We start from the raw sequence: 17,078 nt of genomic DNA on the forward strand, positions 1-17,078 counted from the left end.
TGCAGTTAAGACTTTAAAGACTGCAGCAAAAACAAAAGAGTGGGGCATAAACGTGATTTTGAGGAGACATGCAGGGTTGAAAACGAATGCAACCAGAAATGTGAAAGAGCAGACCAGCGCAGACTCTGATGACTGACTATCCCCTTGGCTCAGTGATACGTTGCTTTTCTGAGGTGGAAGACATGAGCCCAATTTGTCCTGTTGCAGTCGTATGAATTCTGCCTCTCTGCTGTAGCAGGATATTTTTAACTGTCTAAAAAGCCCTGCTGTTCTGTATTTGTACTTGAGTTGAGCGAAAATCATTTTATATCATCTCAGTTTTTCAAAACTACTCAGATTTGTTTTCACAAATGCATCATAGCCAAAATAACAACAACAACACAGTGAAGCAAGACTAACTTTCAATCAACCAATCACCATAAATTCGTAAAACAAGAAGAAATACTTCAGTCCATTTACTGTAGTTTTCTTTGACACCTATTAAAACGTGTTTTGTCTTAGTAATGGCCTGAATATATAATCTAAGCATCTAAGACAAATCCATAGAAAGAGAAAGAGGAGGAAGTTCTAATCAAACAGCTATTCACACACACACACACACACACACACACACACATATATATATATATATATATATACATACAAAAAAAAACACCCAGCACGCCCATGCGGGCGGTTTTATCCTTCAAGCTCGGGTCCTCTACCAGAGGCCTGGGAGCTTGAGGGTCCTGCGCAGTATCTTAGCTGTTCCCAGGACTGCGCTCTTCTGGACAGAGATCTCCGATGTTGTTCCCGGGATCTGCTGGAGCCACTCGCCTAGCTTGGGAGTCACCGCACCTAGTGCTCAGATTACCACGGGGACCACCGTTACCTTCACCCTCCACATCCTCTCGAGCTCTTCTCTGAGCCCTTGGTATTTCTCCAGCTTCTCGTGTTCCTTCTTCCTGATATTGCTGTCATTTGGAACTGCTACATCGATCACTACGGCCGTCTTCTTCTGTTTGTCTACCACCACTATGTCCGGTTGGTTAGCCACCACCATTTTGTCCGTCTGTATCTGGAAGTCCCACAGGATCTTAGCTCGGTCATTCTCCATCACCCTTGGGGGCATCTCCCATTTTGACCTCGGGACTTCCAGGTTATACTCGGCACAGATGTTCCTGTACACTATGCCGGCCACTTGGTTATGGCGTTCCATGTATGCCTTGCCTGCTAGCATCTTGCACCCTGCTGTTATGTGCTGGATTGTCTCTGGGGCATCTTTACACAGCCTGCACCTGGGGTCTTGCCTGGTGTGATAGACCCCAGCCTCTATGGATCTTGTGCTCAGAGCTTGTTCTTGTGCTGCCATGATTAGTGCCTCTGTGCTGTCTTTCAGTCCAGCTTTGTCCAGCCACTGGTAGGATTTCTGGATATCAGCCACCTCCTCTATCTGCCGGTGGTACATACCGTGCAAGGGCCTGTCCTTCCGTATATATATATATATATATATATATACATATATACATATATATACATATACATATATATATATATATATATATATATATATATATATACACATATACATATATATATATATATATATATATATATATATATATATATATATATATATATATATATAAAAAAAAACACCCAGCACGCCCCTGCGGGCGGTTTATCCTTCAAGCTCGGGTCCTCTACCAGAGGCCTGGGAGCTTGAGGGTCCTGCGCAGTATCTTAGCTGTTCCCAGGACTGCGCTCTTCTGGACAGAGATCTCCGATGTTATTCCCGGGATCTGCTGGAGCCACTCGCCTAGCTTGGGAGTCACCGCACCTAGTGCTCCGATTACCACGGGGACCACCGTTACCTTCACCCTCCACATCCTCTCGAGCTCTTCTCTGAGCCCTTGGTATTTCTCCAGCTTCTCGTGTTCCTTCTTCCTGATATTGCTGTCATTCGGAACCGCTACATCGATCACTACGGCCGTCTTCTTCTGTTTGTCTACCACCACTATGTCCGGTTGGTTAGCCACCACCATTTTGTCCGTCTGTATCTGGAAGTCCCACAGGATCTTAGCTCGGTCATTCTCCACCACCCTTGGGGGCATCTCCCATTTTGACCTCGGGACTTCTAGGTTATACTCGGCACAGATGTTCCTGTACACTATGCCGGCCACTTGGTTATGGCGTTCCATGTATGCCTTGCCTGCTAGCATCTTGCACCCTGCTGTTATGTGCTGGATTGTCTCTGGGGCATCTTTACACAGCCTGCACCTGGGGTCTTGCCTGGTGTGATAGACCCCAGCCTCTATGGATCTTGTACTCAGAGCTTGTTCTTGTGCTGCCATGATTAGTGCCTCTGTGCTGTCTTTCAGTCCAGCTTTGTCCAGCCACTGGTAGGATTTCTGGATATCAGCCACCTCCTCTATCTGCCGGTGGTACATACCGTGCAGGGGCCTGTCCTTCCATGATGGTTCCTCGTCTCCCTCCTCTTTCTTGGGTTTCTGCTGCCTGAGGTATTCACTGAGCACTCGGTCAGTTGGGGCCATCTTCCCAATGTATTCTTGGATGTTCCTTGTCTCATCCTGGACTGTGGTGCTGACACTCACCAGTCCCCGGCCCCCTTCCTTCCGCTTAGCGTACAGCCTCAGGGTGCTGGACTTGGGGTGAAACCCTCCATGCATGGTCAGGAGCTTTCTTGTCTTTATGTCAGTGGCTTCTATCTCCTCCTTTGGCCAGCCTATTACCCCAGCAGGGTACCTGATCACGGGCAGGGCGTATGTGTTGATGGCCCGGATCTTGTTCTTACCATTCAGCTGACTCCTCAGGACTTGCCTGACCCTCTGCAGGTACTTGGTGGTTGCAGCCTTTCTAGCGGCCTCTTCATGGTTCCCATTTGCCTGCGGGATCCCCAGGTACTTGTAACTGTCCTCTATGTCTGCAATGTTGCCTTCTGGTAGTTCAATCCCCTCAGTTCTGACTACCTTCCCTCTCTTTGTTACCATCCGACTACACTTCTCCAGTCCGAACGACATTCCAATGTCATTGCTGTATAGCCTGGTAGTGTGGATCAGTGAATCGATGTCTCGTTCACTCTTGGCATACAGCTTGATGTCATCCATGTACAGGAGGTGGCTGACAACTGCTCCGTTCCGTAGTCGGTATCCGTAGCCAGTCTTGTTAATGATCTCACTGAGGGGGTTCAGGCCTATGCAGAACAGCAGTGGGGACAGAGCATCTCCTTGGTAGATCCCGCACTTGATGGTAACTTGTGCTATGGGCTTGGAGTTGGCCTCTAGTGTTGTACGCCACATCCCCATTGAGTTCCTGATGAAGGCTCTTAGGGTCCCATTGATCTTGTACAATTCTAGGCATTCCAGTATCCAGCTGTGGGGCATTGAGTCATAGGCCTTCTTGTAATCAATCCAGGCAGTGCACAGGTTGGTCAGTCTGGTCTTGCAGTCTCGGCTGATTGTTCTGTCTACCAGTAGCTGGTGTTTTGCACCTCTGGTATTCTTGCCAATTCCTTTCTGTGTCCCACTCATGTATTGACCCATGTGCCTGTTCATCTTAGCCGATATGATGCCTGACAGGAGCTTCCATGTAGTACTGAGGCAGGTTATTGGTCGGTAGTTGGAGGGGACCGGTCCCTTCTTGGGGTCCTTGGGGATCAGGACCGTCCGGCCTTCAGTTAGCCATTCCGGGTGTCTCTCGTTAACTAGCAGCTGGTTCATTTGTGCTGCCAGACGCTCGTGGAGTGCAGTCAGCTTCTTCAGCCAGTAGGCGTGAACCATGTCGGGCCCTGGTGCTGTCCAACTCTTCATACTGGAGACCCTTTCTTGGATATCTGCCACTGTGATGGTTACTGGACCCTGTTCAGGGAGGTCGCTGTGGTCTGCCCTCAGATCCACTAGCCACTGAGCATTGCCGTTATGGGTTGCATCCTTCTCCCATATGCTCTTCCAGTATTGCTCCGTCTCCAGCCTTGGTGGTGCTGTTCTCTTATTGTTCCCTTGCCACTGAGAGTACACCTTTGCTGGTTCTGTGGAGAACAGCTGGTTTATTCTCCTGCCTTCTATCTCTCTGGTGTACCTCCTCAAGCGGCTGGCCAAGGCTGTGAGTCTTTGCTTGGCAGTTTCCAAGGCCTCAGGTATGGACAGCTTGCTGTATTTCTTAGGCACCTTATTTGTCGCACCTTTCTGCAACTCTGTTAGTTGGCTAACCTCCCTCCGTGCTACTTTGATCTTGCCCTCTAGCCTCCTTCTCCATGGAGGGTACTGCCCCTTGTGGCTGTTCAACTTGTAGCCAAGCATCTCACTGATCACTGCTGCCGTATTGTAGATCAGCTTGTTAGTGTCGGTAATCGTGGTTGTAGGTATTGCCCGTAGTGCTGCTGTCTCGCTCATGTCTGCGGTAGGCTTGCTTAGCATAGGGGGTCTAGCCTTAGGACCCTTACTGGATACAGACGCCCCAGGCAGGAATCGAACTTGCGATCCTCTGTTCCAAAGGCGTGTAGTTTAACCACTACGCTATCCAGCGTGTGTATATATATATATATATATATATATATATATATATATATATATATATATATATATATATATATGTTGTGCCACAGTACCATATTTTTCCTTGTGTGTGCGAACAAGACAGAAGTGAAACATGAAATCAGAGATTAACAAGAGACTCACCTTCAGAGAAAGTGAGAATGAACAGGAAGAGAGAATTTAACCTCCTTTAAACTTCCTCCTCCTCTCTCAGATGCACGTAAGTACTGGATAGAGTGCTGCTAGAAGGCTATATGAAGGCTATATGAAGGCTATATGAAGAGCACTGGGGAAGTCTAACCTTGAGTGGAAGACCTAGAAAAGAGTGGAAAACTTCAAACTTTTTACTCTTTTCAGAGACACATATGAAGAAGGTTGTTTCTGAAGGATAGTCAAAATGGAAAAGGTGCAGACGGGCTAACCTTGACAACAGTGAGGGGCAGAGGGAAGGTCTGGCACACTGTGACAAGAAAGACTCTTTCAGAGGACTAAGAGAGGAACACTCAGTCAGAAGGGGCTAGGCAGGCTGACTGATTGTGGGGTACAGCCCAAGGGTCACGCTCACTCTTAGTAAAGGCAGACACAGGCTGGACACACATACAAGGCTCCCACTCATTCACATAAAAAACAGCAACTTCAAAGTTCACACACACATGCGCACACACACACCTCACACACAAAATGCTCTATACCCCTCTGACCAGCTCTTCATCATTACAAGTCAAACTCAAGATGAAGAGAAGACAGATTACAAAACAGATGGAGTGATAGCAGGCCAGATAGGAAGAGACAGGACAGGGAGCCTCGACAGTAATCTAAATGTCCTTTCCTATGATTGTCATTGGCATTCTTATAGACTGGCATGTATCAGCACAATATATCAAATAATACCACTCACCATTCAGTCTGCTGTAAAGGGTAGACCTGTTTCCGTAATGTCATGGGCGGGAGGGGGACATCTAAAAAAGATGCTTCCAGCAAGCCTAAGCCCTGCATCCAAAGAATGCATCAAGATCACTAAATGTCTCCAGTGGCAAATTCAATCAAACCGACTGTTCTTAACAGTCATGACAAAGCAAACATGGGGAGGAAAACAAAGATGTTTTTAAAAGAAAATGACGCAGAGAAAGAATTGATTCCTGCACAAGCAATTCACCTCAGAAGATAAATTCCATCGGTTTGCCTTTATATTTCCTTTTTTTTCTTTGCCTTCTTTCCTTTTTCTTTGTCTTCTGTCAAAAACAACTTGGGCTAACATCAGAAGCTGTCACATCAAGGCCATCCCCTGCATCTTACAAAAGAGAGAATTCTGCAGCTGGATGGAGCCGCAAACCTCTCAGACACCGAGCCATCGTTTACTCGCAGGAGGTGTAAAGACTAAGGGGGGAATAAAGCTTTTTCTATTTCAGCCAGAGTTTGTGCCCTCAGGAGAAACCCATTATGAAACAGTGAAGGAAGTTTTCCATGGAATAACAGAACAAATAGGCATGGATGAAAAGCTCAGGGATGTAAACTCCAACCTTTTAGGCTATTTAAGAAGAAAAAAAATGTAAGAATTTGTGCCGAGGGTATTATTCTCCTAAATGACTGCATTGTCACATGATCATTATCTGTCAGATACGAATGCCATGCTTATCAACCATAGCTACAGTGTAGTTGCAACCGATCACAACCCCAGTGCTATAACAGAGTCTTTCATCATGTCTGAATGGACACACACAAACGCACAAAGGTGCACACGCACTTTCAACATCAGCAAATGCTTTCAACCATCAACATCATAGAAGCTAGATAAGTGTGCCCCCTCTTTTGCAACAACCACTGGGGAGGTGAGAGGCCTTGTAGTCAACATGCTGAAAGACTACTCAGTGATCAAAGACTCAGAAAAACATGACCCATGATGGTTTCTCTGAGAAGATTGCAGAGAGAGGGAGCCAAAACAGGTAAAAGGAGAAAGAGTTGAAAGAAACACAAAGTAAAAAGCTGCAAAGGTGGGGAAACACCGAGTGGGAGAGTGCAATCATATTTGCCATTTGCCACAGCATGCCATATTTACAGTGCAGACTGACCCATAACAAGCAGTGGATATCAACACCTTGTTCTGAGCTGGAAGGGATTTTAAATCTATAATAACTGCTTATTTGCTATTTGATTCCTCTTATTGATTAGGGTGCTTGGACCTTCTGTACACCGATATACATCGCAGGAGACAAATACATAAATATATTTGTATATTTTAATGTTTATCAACGTACTAGTTAAGATGAGTGGCTATTCTTTGCAGTAGACAGCACAGACATTTGACATTTTATGCAAAATTTACACAAAATGTAAAAAAAAATATCTTCTAAGATAGGAAATTATGTTTGATATAAAAAGGTATTTATTGCAGAAAGCTGTAAGAATGCAAAGGCTTTTATAACCTTTGTCATATGCGTATGCTGTCAAAAGTCTAAATCTACAATAGCTGTGAAATGGTTGCCCAAATCTCCTGAAAGCAAGTGTTAGTTTAAGTACAGTTACAGTTTTCAGGTGACCTATATAATATACTACATTCCCAAATTAGAATGGAGCAGAAGGATTCAATAAATAACCTCCGAGTCAGTGATATTAATATACATAATACCCACCCGTCACTGTAATTTTCCATACGTACTGTATAGAGTCCAGGTGGTGAAGGTGGGAAAATGGTGCTGTATCTAAATATGACACAGAGTAGAAAAGAGGAAAGGAGAGGCATGAAGAGAGTGGTTTGATAACAGCTGGAATAGTCCTTTTGGCTGTCTATAGATTTGTTGAGACAAGTGTCAAGACAAGTGCACCTCTGTGCTTGCCTTAAATGGCAGAGGGGCAGAAGGGCGGGACAGACCATTTCAATTCAGCGAAAGCATGTCTGAGTGGGTCTGAGTGTTGCTGTGTGTGTGACCGCATGTGTCTTTTTTTGGAAACAAGAGAAAAAAGAGGGAAGGAGGGAGGGAGGGAGAATGGCGAAGAAAGCTCAGAAAGCTCAGAAAGAAAAAGTGAAAACATGTGTAGCGAGGACTCCTGTACAAAGGGTATTCTCACAGAGTACAGAGATGATGGCATTAGAATATGTACCCAGGGCCCAGGCCACTCTTGGCACTTAAAGAGCCCCTAAAGTCAAGTGTCAACTATTATGTGCCATCAGTGGTGACAAAAGGTCACAGAGCAGGACGGATGAGGTCAGCAATGGTACTCACGCACTTCCTCAACATCCACCATTTAGCTTAGCAGTCCCCCAGTGCTCGAAAAGAACTTGCTGTCACTTGGTTTGGAAAAAGGCTTTGCGGTAATAAGCACATCTATCCAGTCTTTTTTACGCAAGATTTTCTTGTGCAGGATAAAATAGCACTTAATTAGGTGAAGAGCGTCAATATTTGCATAGACTCGTTCAGCTAACGATGCGATGTTATGCGGCACGTGCATTAAAAAGCGGTAACATTCACAGATGTACCTCATTTCCCCCGATTAACTATCAAACAGGTACAAATAAAACACACAGGCAACATGCTGAATGTATAAAATGCTTCAGTTGTTTGCTGCTAAACCAGCTCTGTAATTACCTGAAGGATGTTTTAATTGTCGCATGTTCTACTCTTAATATTAGTCAACGCTTTAGCAGCTCTCCGAGTGAGATTGATTGGATAAATCAGTCGGAATTATGGGGAAACAGGAGGCCTGCCAATCAGCGACGTGTGTGTGTTCTCAGTGTGTGTGTAGCTGGGGACCTGCCAGTGCATGAGCGCATGTGCATGTTTGTTAGGATGTGGGTGTATTGATGTATGTGTGTGTGTGTGTGTGTGTGTGTGTGTGTGTGTGTGTGTGTGTGTGTGTGTGTGTGTGTGTGTGTGTGTGTGTGTGTGTGAACGTACTGTATATAGGGCTGACAGCTGGGCTTGTTCAAAAGACTTACTGAGCATTCTGTCTGTTTGGGAAGCAACAAGCACAGTCTATCTGAACAGGGATCTAAACCCTGTGTCAACAGCATAGTACAACTGGTGTAAACAGTCACTGAGTCAACATGCTATCATATCACACCAATGGGGAAGGAACTCTGATGTACTTTAGTGTAATGCGCAGCATTAATAGAGATAAGAAATACAACAAAAAGACCACTCTTCTAGTCACAAATCAAAAAGAGAGCATTAAAAAAAACTAACAGTCCTATCCACAGCTTAACAGTGTTTACCTGTGCAAATCATGTTAGCGTGTGGAGGTAGGCACTGTGTTTCCACGTAGAATTTCTGTGAATCTGAGTGTGTGTGCAAATTCATATGACACCGTGTGTGTGTGTGTGTGTCAGTCCATCAGCGTGTCGGCGTCACAGCCCTTCACTAAGTCCCAGATTAACAGTGACAGGCAGAGATCCCTCTAATTATCTCTTCCTAGACCACATGCAAATGGCAGAGCCAAGTCGAGAGCAACGATTGGCTGGGGCTGGTTGGGCGCCTCTGATGGACTAATGAGCCTGGCGACAGGATACAACCTCGTGATGCACCCTCCCAAAAAAATGGAAAAAACCTCTCACCGCCTCACTACATAGCCTCACACAGGAGGGAACACAAACTTGCACAAACCTGTTCAAGCATTTAGATGATGCTCTTTTATTTACTATCTTGCACTGGCTTTATAGAGGTCCGGGGTCTTCTCTTACATTTTTCTAAGTAAATGGTCTCTGGGCACATACATAATGAAAAAAAAAAAATCCAGATCTAGAAATGTGTATACACTGCATGTTTATGTTGTGCCTTACAGTTAGTTTTTTAATCATTAACAAGTACAAGACCACCACTAGTGGATATACTTTCTTAGTTGACATACTTGTGCATAAAAGACAAAATGCCAAACATTTTTCATTTCAACTTTAATTTCACCATGTATCCTCCAATACACTAACCACACAACCAAACACATTCTGCAAGCTTAGAGGCTAACTCGGTATCAATTCCAGAGGATTTGAATAAAGATGGCACATGGAATAGTAAAAAGGATGGAAACGCATACAATGATGGACTGGAACAGACGGTCACAAACTGGCTCTTGACAATGGACTGCTACAGTCAGCTAAAAAGTCATTTCAGTAAATCAGCAGGAAACATGGCAACAGTGTCAAACAGTCCACCACGTCTTGAACCGAGTCCCAGTTCATCTAAACTGGTTGACAAAACTGGTTCCAAGGGCAAAACATGGAGTTATTTCGCTGACAGAGCTCACCAAAACAAATACCCAGTGGACATGCTAGAAATCCAAAGACAAACTTGATCCAAAGCTGGCAAAGTCAGGTGCAGTAACAAAATGCATGGTGGCTGCAAGTGTGATAAAGTATCCAGTGACAACTGCAGCATGTTACTACTTTTGTTTTGGTATTGTAGAAGTATTTATTTTTCAGTTAATGACAGCATTCTTTACAGCTGTGCAAAGCTCACAATGTCTGAGGACATTTGATCTCAATGCAATGTGAAAAAGCTCAGCTGGCATTGAGATGACATGAGATATCGTACATATCTCATTTTAGTAACGCTACTATAAGCCTGCTTTCACATGCTTAAACATTTCTCTTTTATTTTTTTACACTGGAAAAAAGTAAAATTGGAAAACTTGATAAAAAAAGAAGCCACATCGCTGAAAAATGGCTGTTTCTCTGTTCAGTCAAACTTTGTTTAAAAAGCTGCCCATAGACCTTGTGTAGTCAGATGTAGTTAAATCTTGCAGGGCTCCAACTATGATGGTGTCATTCTCCAAAAACCTGGCATCATAACAAGAGAATTTCCTTCCCTTCTGCACCATTTCCCATTCTGACAGCAAAAGCATGTGGAATACAGTCTTTATTTGCAGCATCAAATACCCCAGTGTGTTTGAGGAGCCTTGGGAGTTGCCATTTTTAATCAGGAGAGGGTGGCTTTGTCTTGTCCTTGTTCCATCCAGCATTTCTATCTGTGCTGGGAGGGCTTTTCAGTAGATTAAGCAGCATTTTCATTTAGCTCTGGTGTTAGAGTCACTCCAACTATTTATCCATCCAAAGTCTGAAGCTGGAACAGTCACAGAGATTGCTATTTATACAATTAAATTACATAAAAAATGCATTTTTTTAAAGCAACGTCAGGTACAGTAAGTTGACAAAGGATAACAGGATAATCTAGTTCAGCTTGCTGTGTGGAATAACCAACGTGAAGCGAGGGTTATGATGATGAGCAGCAATATTATAGAAATTACTGGTAATAACTGTAACTAATTTAAACCCATTCGGAGTTGGGATTGCAGAAAAGTTTTGTGACATAATAACCCAAAAGAAATGGGAAAACATATTTTGCACATGCCAGCATTTCCATGAAGAGGGTACACATGATAGTCCTGAGTGTACCTGGAATTTCCAGATACTGACAAAATACTAAAAGGAATACACTGACTCACCTAACAAATTGCACCATATTCCATAATATTCTACCAGATTATCAACTTTTATTCAGGGAATGAACAAGGATTCATGTAATTTAGGAGATAATCTGAAGTGGTGTGGTCAGTGTTTACCTATGCTGTAAGTAAATTCAGAGAACAGAGCATTGTGCAGTAATGACTGATGTCTTGTCTCCCCAAAATGGTTTGATCATGACCACTCTCTGAGAACATGGATTTTTCTCGACCCTCGAGATGGTTTTTAGAGGGACAAGACAAATATTTCAGATGTATCACACTGAGGCATCATGCTGGAGGTGAGAGGAGGTAAAGGGAGAGTGAGAGATTAATACAACAGAGGGGGAAAGAGAGAGAGAGAGAGCAGAAAAGTGCAGCCTGCCTGCCTGGCTGACAGTTGACTCTGTTGGATGTGACTTTCACAGTCTGCTGGCGGTTTGTGTGGAAGCCATCACATCTGTGACTGGCCGTTTGATTAATGAGCCTCTCAGCCTGTCTGTGCAGTTTGAGGAGGGGCCACGGCCTTATCCCAGGCATCACTGATTTATTCGCCTTTGGAGCAAACCTCCAAGTATCACACACGCTAAAAATGTAATGTTGAACATTCAAACACACGCGGCCCGACACATGTACGCCCTCTGTGATATGCTTACAGTATACAAGCTGGTGCAGTGCAGATGCACACAAGCAGGGATGGGAACAGAGTGATGCGCATAAGCTCGTCCCTCTTCTTCACCACCTGCTTACGGCTAATGAAAACCTCAATGTGTCAGTGCTGTCCAGGGGTAGCGAAGACAAAACACGCCATGTATAACCAAGCAGACAAAAGATGTATTCTGTCTCCACCAACACAAACTCCCATCCCAAGCTGTCAGTCAGTAGAGAGGACACCCAAGGAGATCTACGAGAGAAGAAAGAAGCCCTTCCTCAATGACACCTCACACTCTCCTGATTTTCAAAAGTGACAAGTCTTTTGAATTCGTGGCCTCGCAAGATGGAGAGTCTGATGATGGCTTGAGAGCATTTCTTCTTGTTTCTTTGGCAGCGGCAGCCGTGAAATGTCACTCTGGCTAACCTTGAAGCTCTTTTCTCCTGCGTTGTTTAATGCTTCCAAGACTAGGGCAACCAACTGCTCAAAACGGTACGGTACCATCACCCTTAAAGTCAGATAAATGCTTTGAGAAATACTTCCAGGTACACAAATGTGCATTAGTGCGTGCATGCCCTCACAAAAAGATGCACACGTGCTCACACAAATGCACAAAGACGAGCGTACACTCACTCATTCCCTGAAGCGTAAAGTAAGACCATTAATCCAGACACACTGAGATCCAGCTTCTCCCCAGGTTGATCAGCGTCCGTGGAGAAAGACGAACGTTCTGACATATTTGTTTTTATTTTATTCCCTGAGAAAAAGGCCCGCCATATGGCAGCGCCAAGGAACAGATGGCGATTGCCCACTTCCTGAAAGCACAAGCGTCTATCGCCGCAATTTAAGGAGCCGCTCAAGCAAGAGAATGCCACAGACTGGCATTTTTCCACAAACTGCTATTGTTATAGACCAGAGGGGTAACAGAAACAATGAGACAATTCAGAGAAAATGGTTTAGTGTTCAGTAGTTATACTGTAGCCAACTATATTAAGCCAGCAAATCTAGAGGTCAATACTACTAGTACCCTTTTACTGTCAATGCGTGTGTAATAAAATCGTACCGAGCAGTGCTTACTCAGAAAATAAGGTCTAAATATAGCACAGCTACAGTATATCTAACTCTGAATTTACTGCGGGCCAACCCATGACGTCTTTCTGTTGCTCCACGCTGATTTTAAGACCGTGTACCCGGAGCAGTAGAACTAGCAGATCTAAGCATGAATGTCCTTGGACGATATTAGATCCTTATGATGGAGTGGAAGAGTGCCAAGTGACACATGAGGCTTCATCTCTCATACTTGGCTACCCCTTAACAACCAGGTCAGGGGACCTTCTCTGACATATAGGTGCAAGGAAACTGTTTCAAAAAGTCACCTTAGCAGATGACAGCTAAAATGTGACTTTTGTCTGTTGCAACACATGACACTTTTTCAGACTTGTTTCATTTTTCCACGGATGGAACAGAAAAATGACATAAAAGACCGTAGCACTCGAAGGCCTTGGGACGCAATCAGAGTCACAGAAGAAAGAGAAGGGTCAGCACTCCTGGCATTATTTCCAACCTACAAAGGGCCTGAGCTGTGTTTTTTTTTTAATTGTTTTGTATAAAAGTACGCTCAGACAGAGTTACAAGTGTTCACTAAAGAAAAGGGGATTTGAAAGTGCGACCAAGGACAAAGCAGTTGACTTATCCATTTGCAATCTATTCGCTGAAGAGAAACTTCAGCATCAGTTGAAGCACTTAGTGCTTTGACTCAACGCTTCTGTAACAAAGAGCGGTTCATAACTTGAAGTCAAGGAATGAGACAACCTAGACAAATTTCAATTCGTAATGCATGGAAATTAATATAAATGCATTCAGTACAGTTTGTTCAAGGTGAAATGTTAAGTATATATGAGCATGTAAGGAAGATACTTTTTTTTTCCATATGCAAAAACTTTAAATCTGTTAGAGATAAAGGAAGACACTGAAAACTTTAGGGTGGCTGAATTTTACTAGTTAGTTCTGCTGTTAGACCTTGATTCACAAACAGAGCATGTGTTGTTTCTCTGGTATAAGCCTATCATAAGTCAGCTGCACATCAGTGTCTATAAAGATGTCCATCCATGTAATAGAGGTACTTTCAGCTGCTAACAAAGGGTTGCCACAGCAGGTAGCTCTTCATGTTTGATTTTTATGTCTGATGTCCTTCCTGATGCATCCAACAAGGGATTTGTGTCTCCTCCTGGAGCTAAAACAGGGATCTTTTGATTTTGCAAAAGTAGAATTCAGAGCCACCCATCCATCCATATAATAAGGGGGAAAATAAGGCAAGTAAAGTAAAAAAAATATCTATTTAGCAAAGCAGTTAGCCTTCCTTAATAGGTTTTTGAGGCCTATCATTTATCACAGCTGGCCAAGAACCAACAGGTTGGTCAGTTTCCCAGACAAACAATCAAAATTTGACCCTGCCAGGCAGTACTCCATCAAACACATCCACTAATCACTGCTTCTTACATTGTTTTTAACAGTAACAACGTATTTAACAAAGCCAACCCACCATTTAGTCAGAAAACTAGTGTTTTTTTACATAAGTAATCCATCTGCCCATTAATGTATCAAGTCTGCCAGGAAGCCAGGTCATATAGTCAACCCTGGAGGTCCTTCAGTAGTATTAATCAGTCTGGTTTCTGCTGAAAAGCTCAATCTGTAGATGATGGATGAGCTATCATGCCAAGGGAACTGAAGTGACAGGTGACAAAGAAGGACACACATATCTGTATAAATCCACTCTCCCTCCTGTCTGGCCCGAGCGTTACACCGTCAAGGTAGCAGGGTGAAAGTGTATGTATACGCATGTGTGTGTACGTGTGTGTGCCGACATAGTGTCTCAGCATGTGTCCCGCTCTGCTAATGAAGTCATCTGAACAGTGATTTAACAGCCCTGGTTTAAAAGCCTACCGCCCCTTAACTCATAGCCTTGCTCCATTAGAATGTGATATAAACCCTAGGCACAATAACTGTCCTGCCACTATCACAATATATAGGAGGCCAATGGGCCACACTGCTAAGTCACACAGCCCGGGAGCAGAAAAAAATATTGACTGTGTACAGGAAGAGAAAGTCATTCAAGGAGACTAAAAGTTAGAAGGTAGAAATTCACAACAAGGTCACAATAAGAGGACTTTTTATACTGTACGGGGTAGAAACATTACTATTAAAATCATCAAGAGGGTGAGATATGCTGTGGCTTTTTCAGCAACTGGAAGCAGTGAAAGAGTAATTGTTGTGAAGTGAAAACAGCCGAAGGCGCTTCGGCCTGTGGTTACGCAGAAAGTGTTCCTTATCTACACTAACAAATGGATCAGTGGATGAGACATCAGTGTGCTTATCCCATGAACGGCCTTCTATAGCTTGAGGGATATTTCTGAGTCACAGATTGATCTGAGAAAAACTTTGACAGCTTACATGTCGCCAGTCCATGAAACTAACTTCCTGCTCTGTGCGAGCAACTTGTGCTGAACCAAAGCCATTCTCCAAATCCTCCATGAAATCTGTTCCTCTGGCCCAACAAAGACAGGCTAATGAGGCAGATGACAGAATCTCAGACACTTTGATACTATGAGATTAGGGTGAATTATATAACCTTTAACCCCTCCCACTCCCATCTTCACACTTTTTGAATCCTTGTCAGAAGTGATATGCTTTTTCTCCGTGTCGCTCACAATCTCAAACTTCAAGTCCAGACCCTCTTTTTCTATGTCTCTTGCTATCGGACTTCATATCCTCTTCTTTCAGTTTCTATTCATGAATGCTGAAACACTAATTTGGCTCAGTCAAGCAATGACAGTATCTGTTTTAGCATGCAACAAAGCAGCGTATAAGGGGCGGAAGAATAGAATATGTGTATGTGGGTGTGGGAAGAGGGGGTAGAGGCATGGAGGCGACAAAGCTCGTCACAGCGTAGCACAGAGCTGAGTACTTCACCCTTATTAGGCCCGTGTCCTTGGCAGATGCAGAGCTTGCCCTTTGTTAGAAAGGTGTGTGTGTGTGTTACAATGGCAGTGATTTAGAATGGATTGGGCGTAGGTGTGGAGACAAGGTGCAGTAGCCCCATAGCTCCCTGATAGCTGGCAGCGTGACAGCTGTGAATGGAGAACAGGGAACAGCCTGAAGTATTGCAATCTAATATGTGTCACATACCTGCATAAATATTTATGCCTGTTGCAGCGTAAAACAGGAGGGGAGGGGGAGGAGAGGATGGGACAGGAGTGGTGGACTTGGGCGAAAAACTTCAATCAGATGACACAAAAATCCGAACCAGCCTGTTTTTTTTATCCATCTTTATGTACCAACCCCAAGGTCTCAAAAGTACCTAATAAGCAGGCATTACTCAATTACCAAAAATTGTGTCTGTGCAGTCAGTGACACATGCATTCACAGAGAGGATTTCATTGATCCACTCCATTCAGCACACACGGTATATGATAGCACTCCAATATCCTCTTTCCAAAGATTTCTTTCCACAGCACAGCCCGCATTATAGAAGACACAATCGGGAAAATGAAACTTTATATGCTGATAAAAACCATCTAAGGTCTGTACTAAGGCGAGTAATTCACAAAATGACTGCACAAATGAAACACAAAAAGACACATAAAAATACATATATTGCAACAGAAATGTTTTACCTGTTGGCCAGCAGAGCTCTGAAGGTGACCCGACTCATGCCCTGATAGGCTGGGAGCAGCCTTGCCCAGTCCCATGCCCAGTCGACCACAGCACTCTGTTGATGTATGAGGATAGCGTTTGTTAGTTATTAATCAGGGTTAATACCATCAGTGCATTACCGCTCCAGCTGGGACCCACTAACAAAAGAGGAGGGGGGTCTCCAGCGCAGGCCACCGACATCAGGCGATCAATCATGTCCGCACAAGAAGGTTTTTATTCCAATAAGACAGCAATTAATTTATAAATCCATTTGGGGGATGTAGCCATCATTTATAGAAAGATAAATCAATTTTTGGAGGGAGTCGTTACTCTTCTTGCTATGCCTTTTTTTTCCCTCTTTCCATCTTCAATGGCACTCTGCCAACCCCCCACCTTCCCTTCTCCTTTTCTTTCCCTCTATTGCTAACTCTCACTCTTTTTTAAAAATACACACACGCGCGCGTGTGGATGTGAACAGGGAACACACACACCTGGCACCATCACCATATTGGGAAAGCAAATAAAAATCAGATTGCTTTGATTGTAAAATGTCACTCTTAACTCCAGGCTGAGTTTTATTGACAAAAGGAGGAGAACTCTACTCGTTCCATCCATCCATCCGATCCCCCCTCTGCTTCTTCCTCATCTGTGATTGATGGGTGTAACTTTTTCCTCCTCCCTCCATTTTATTTGACAAACAACACAGGCACCTGAAGCGGAGAAGGCATTTTAATCATTCTCTTAATAGGGTGTTTCTATGCAAAGCTATGCAG

At 43.8% G+C, this 17,078-nt stretch overlaps 1 protein-coding gene across 8 annotated transcripts in view; it reads right to left on the bottom strand.

The window, feature by feature from the left end:
• kiaa0825 (KIAA0825 ortholog) overlaps nucleotides 1–17,078 on the bottom strand; it is a 125,981-nt gene that overhangs the window by 50,408 nt on the left and 58,495 nt on the right. For all 8 annotated transcript variants that reach the window (XM_026188788.1, XM_026188789.1, XM_026188791.1 and 5 more), the window contains one exon: nucleotides 16,287–16,381. In XM_026188788.1, coding sequence (XP_026044573.1) covers nucleotides 16,287–16,381 — 95 coding nt within the window. The remainder of the gene's footprint in view (nucleotides 1–16,286; nucleotides 16,382–17,078) is intronic.

This window comes from Astatotilapia calliptera, chromosome 12 (genome assembly GCF_900246225.1).
Source record: "Astatotilapia calliptera chromosome 12, fAstCal1.2, whole genome shotgun sequence".
In the NCBI taxonomy this organism is placed as follows: domain Eukaryota; kingdom Metazoa; phylum Chordata; class Actinopteri; order Cichliformes; family Cichlidae; genus Astatotilapia; species Astatotilapia calliptera.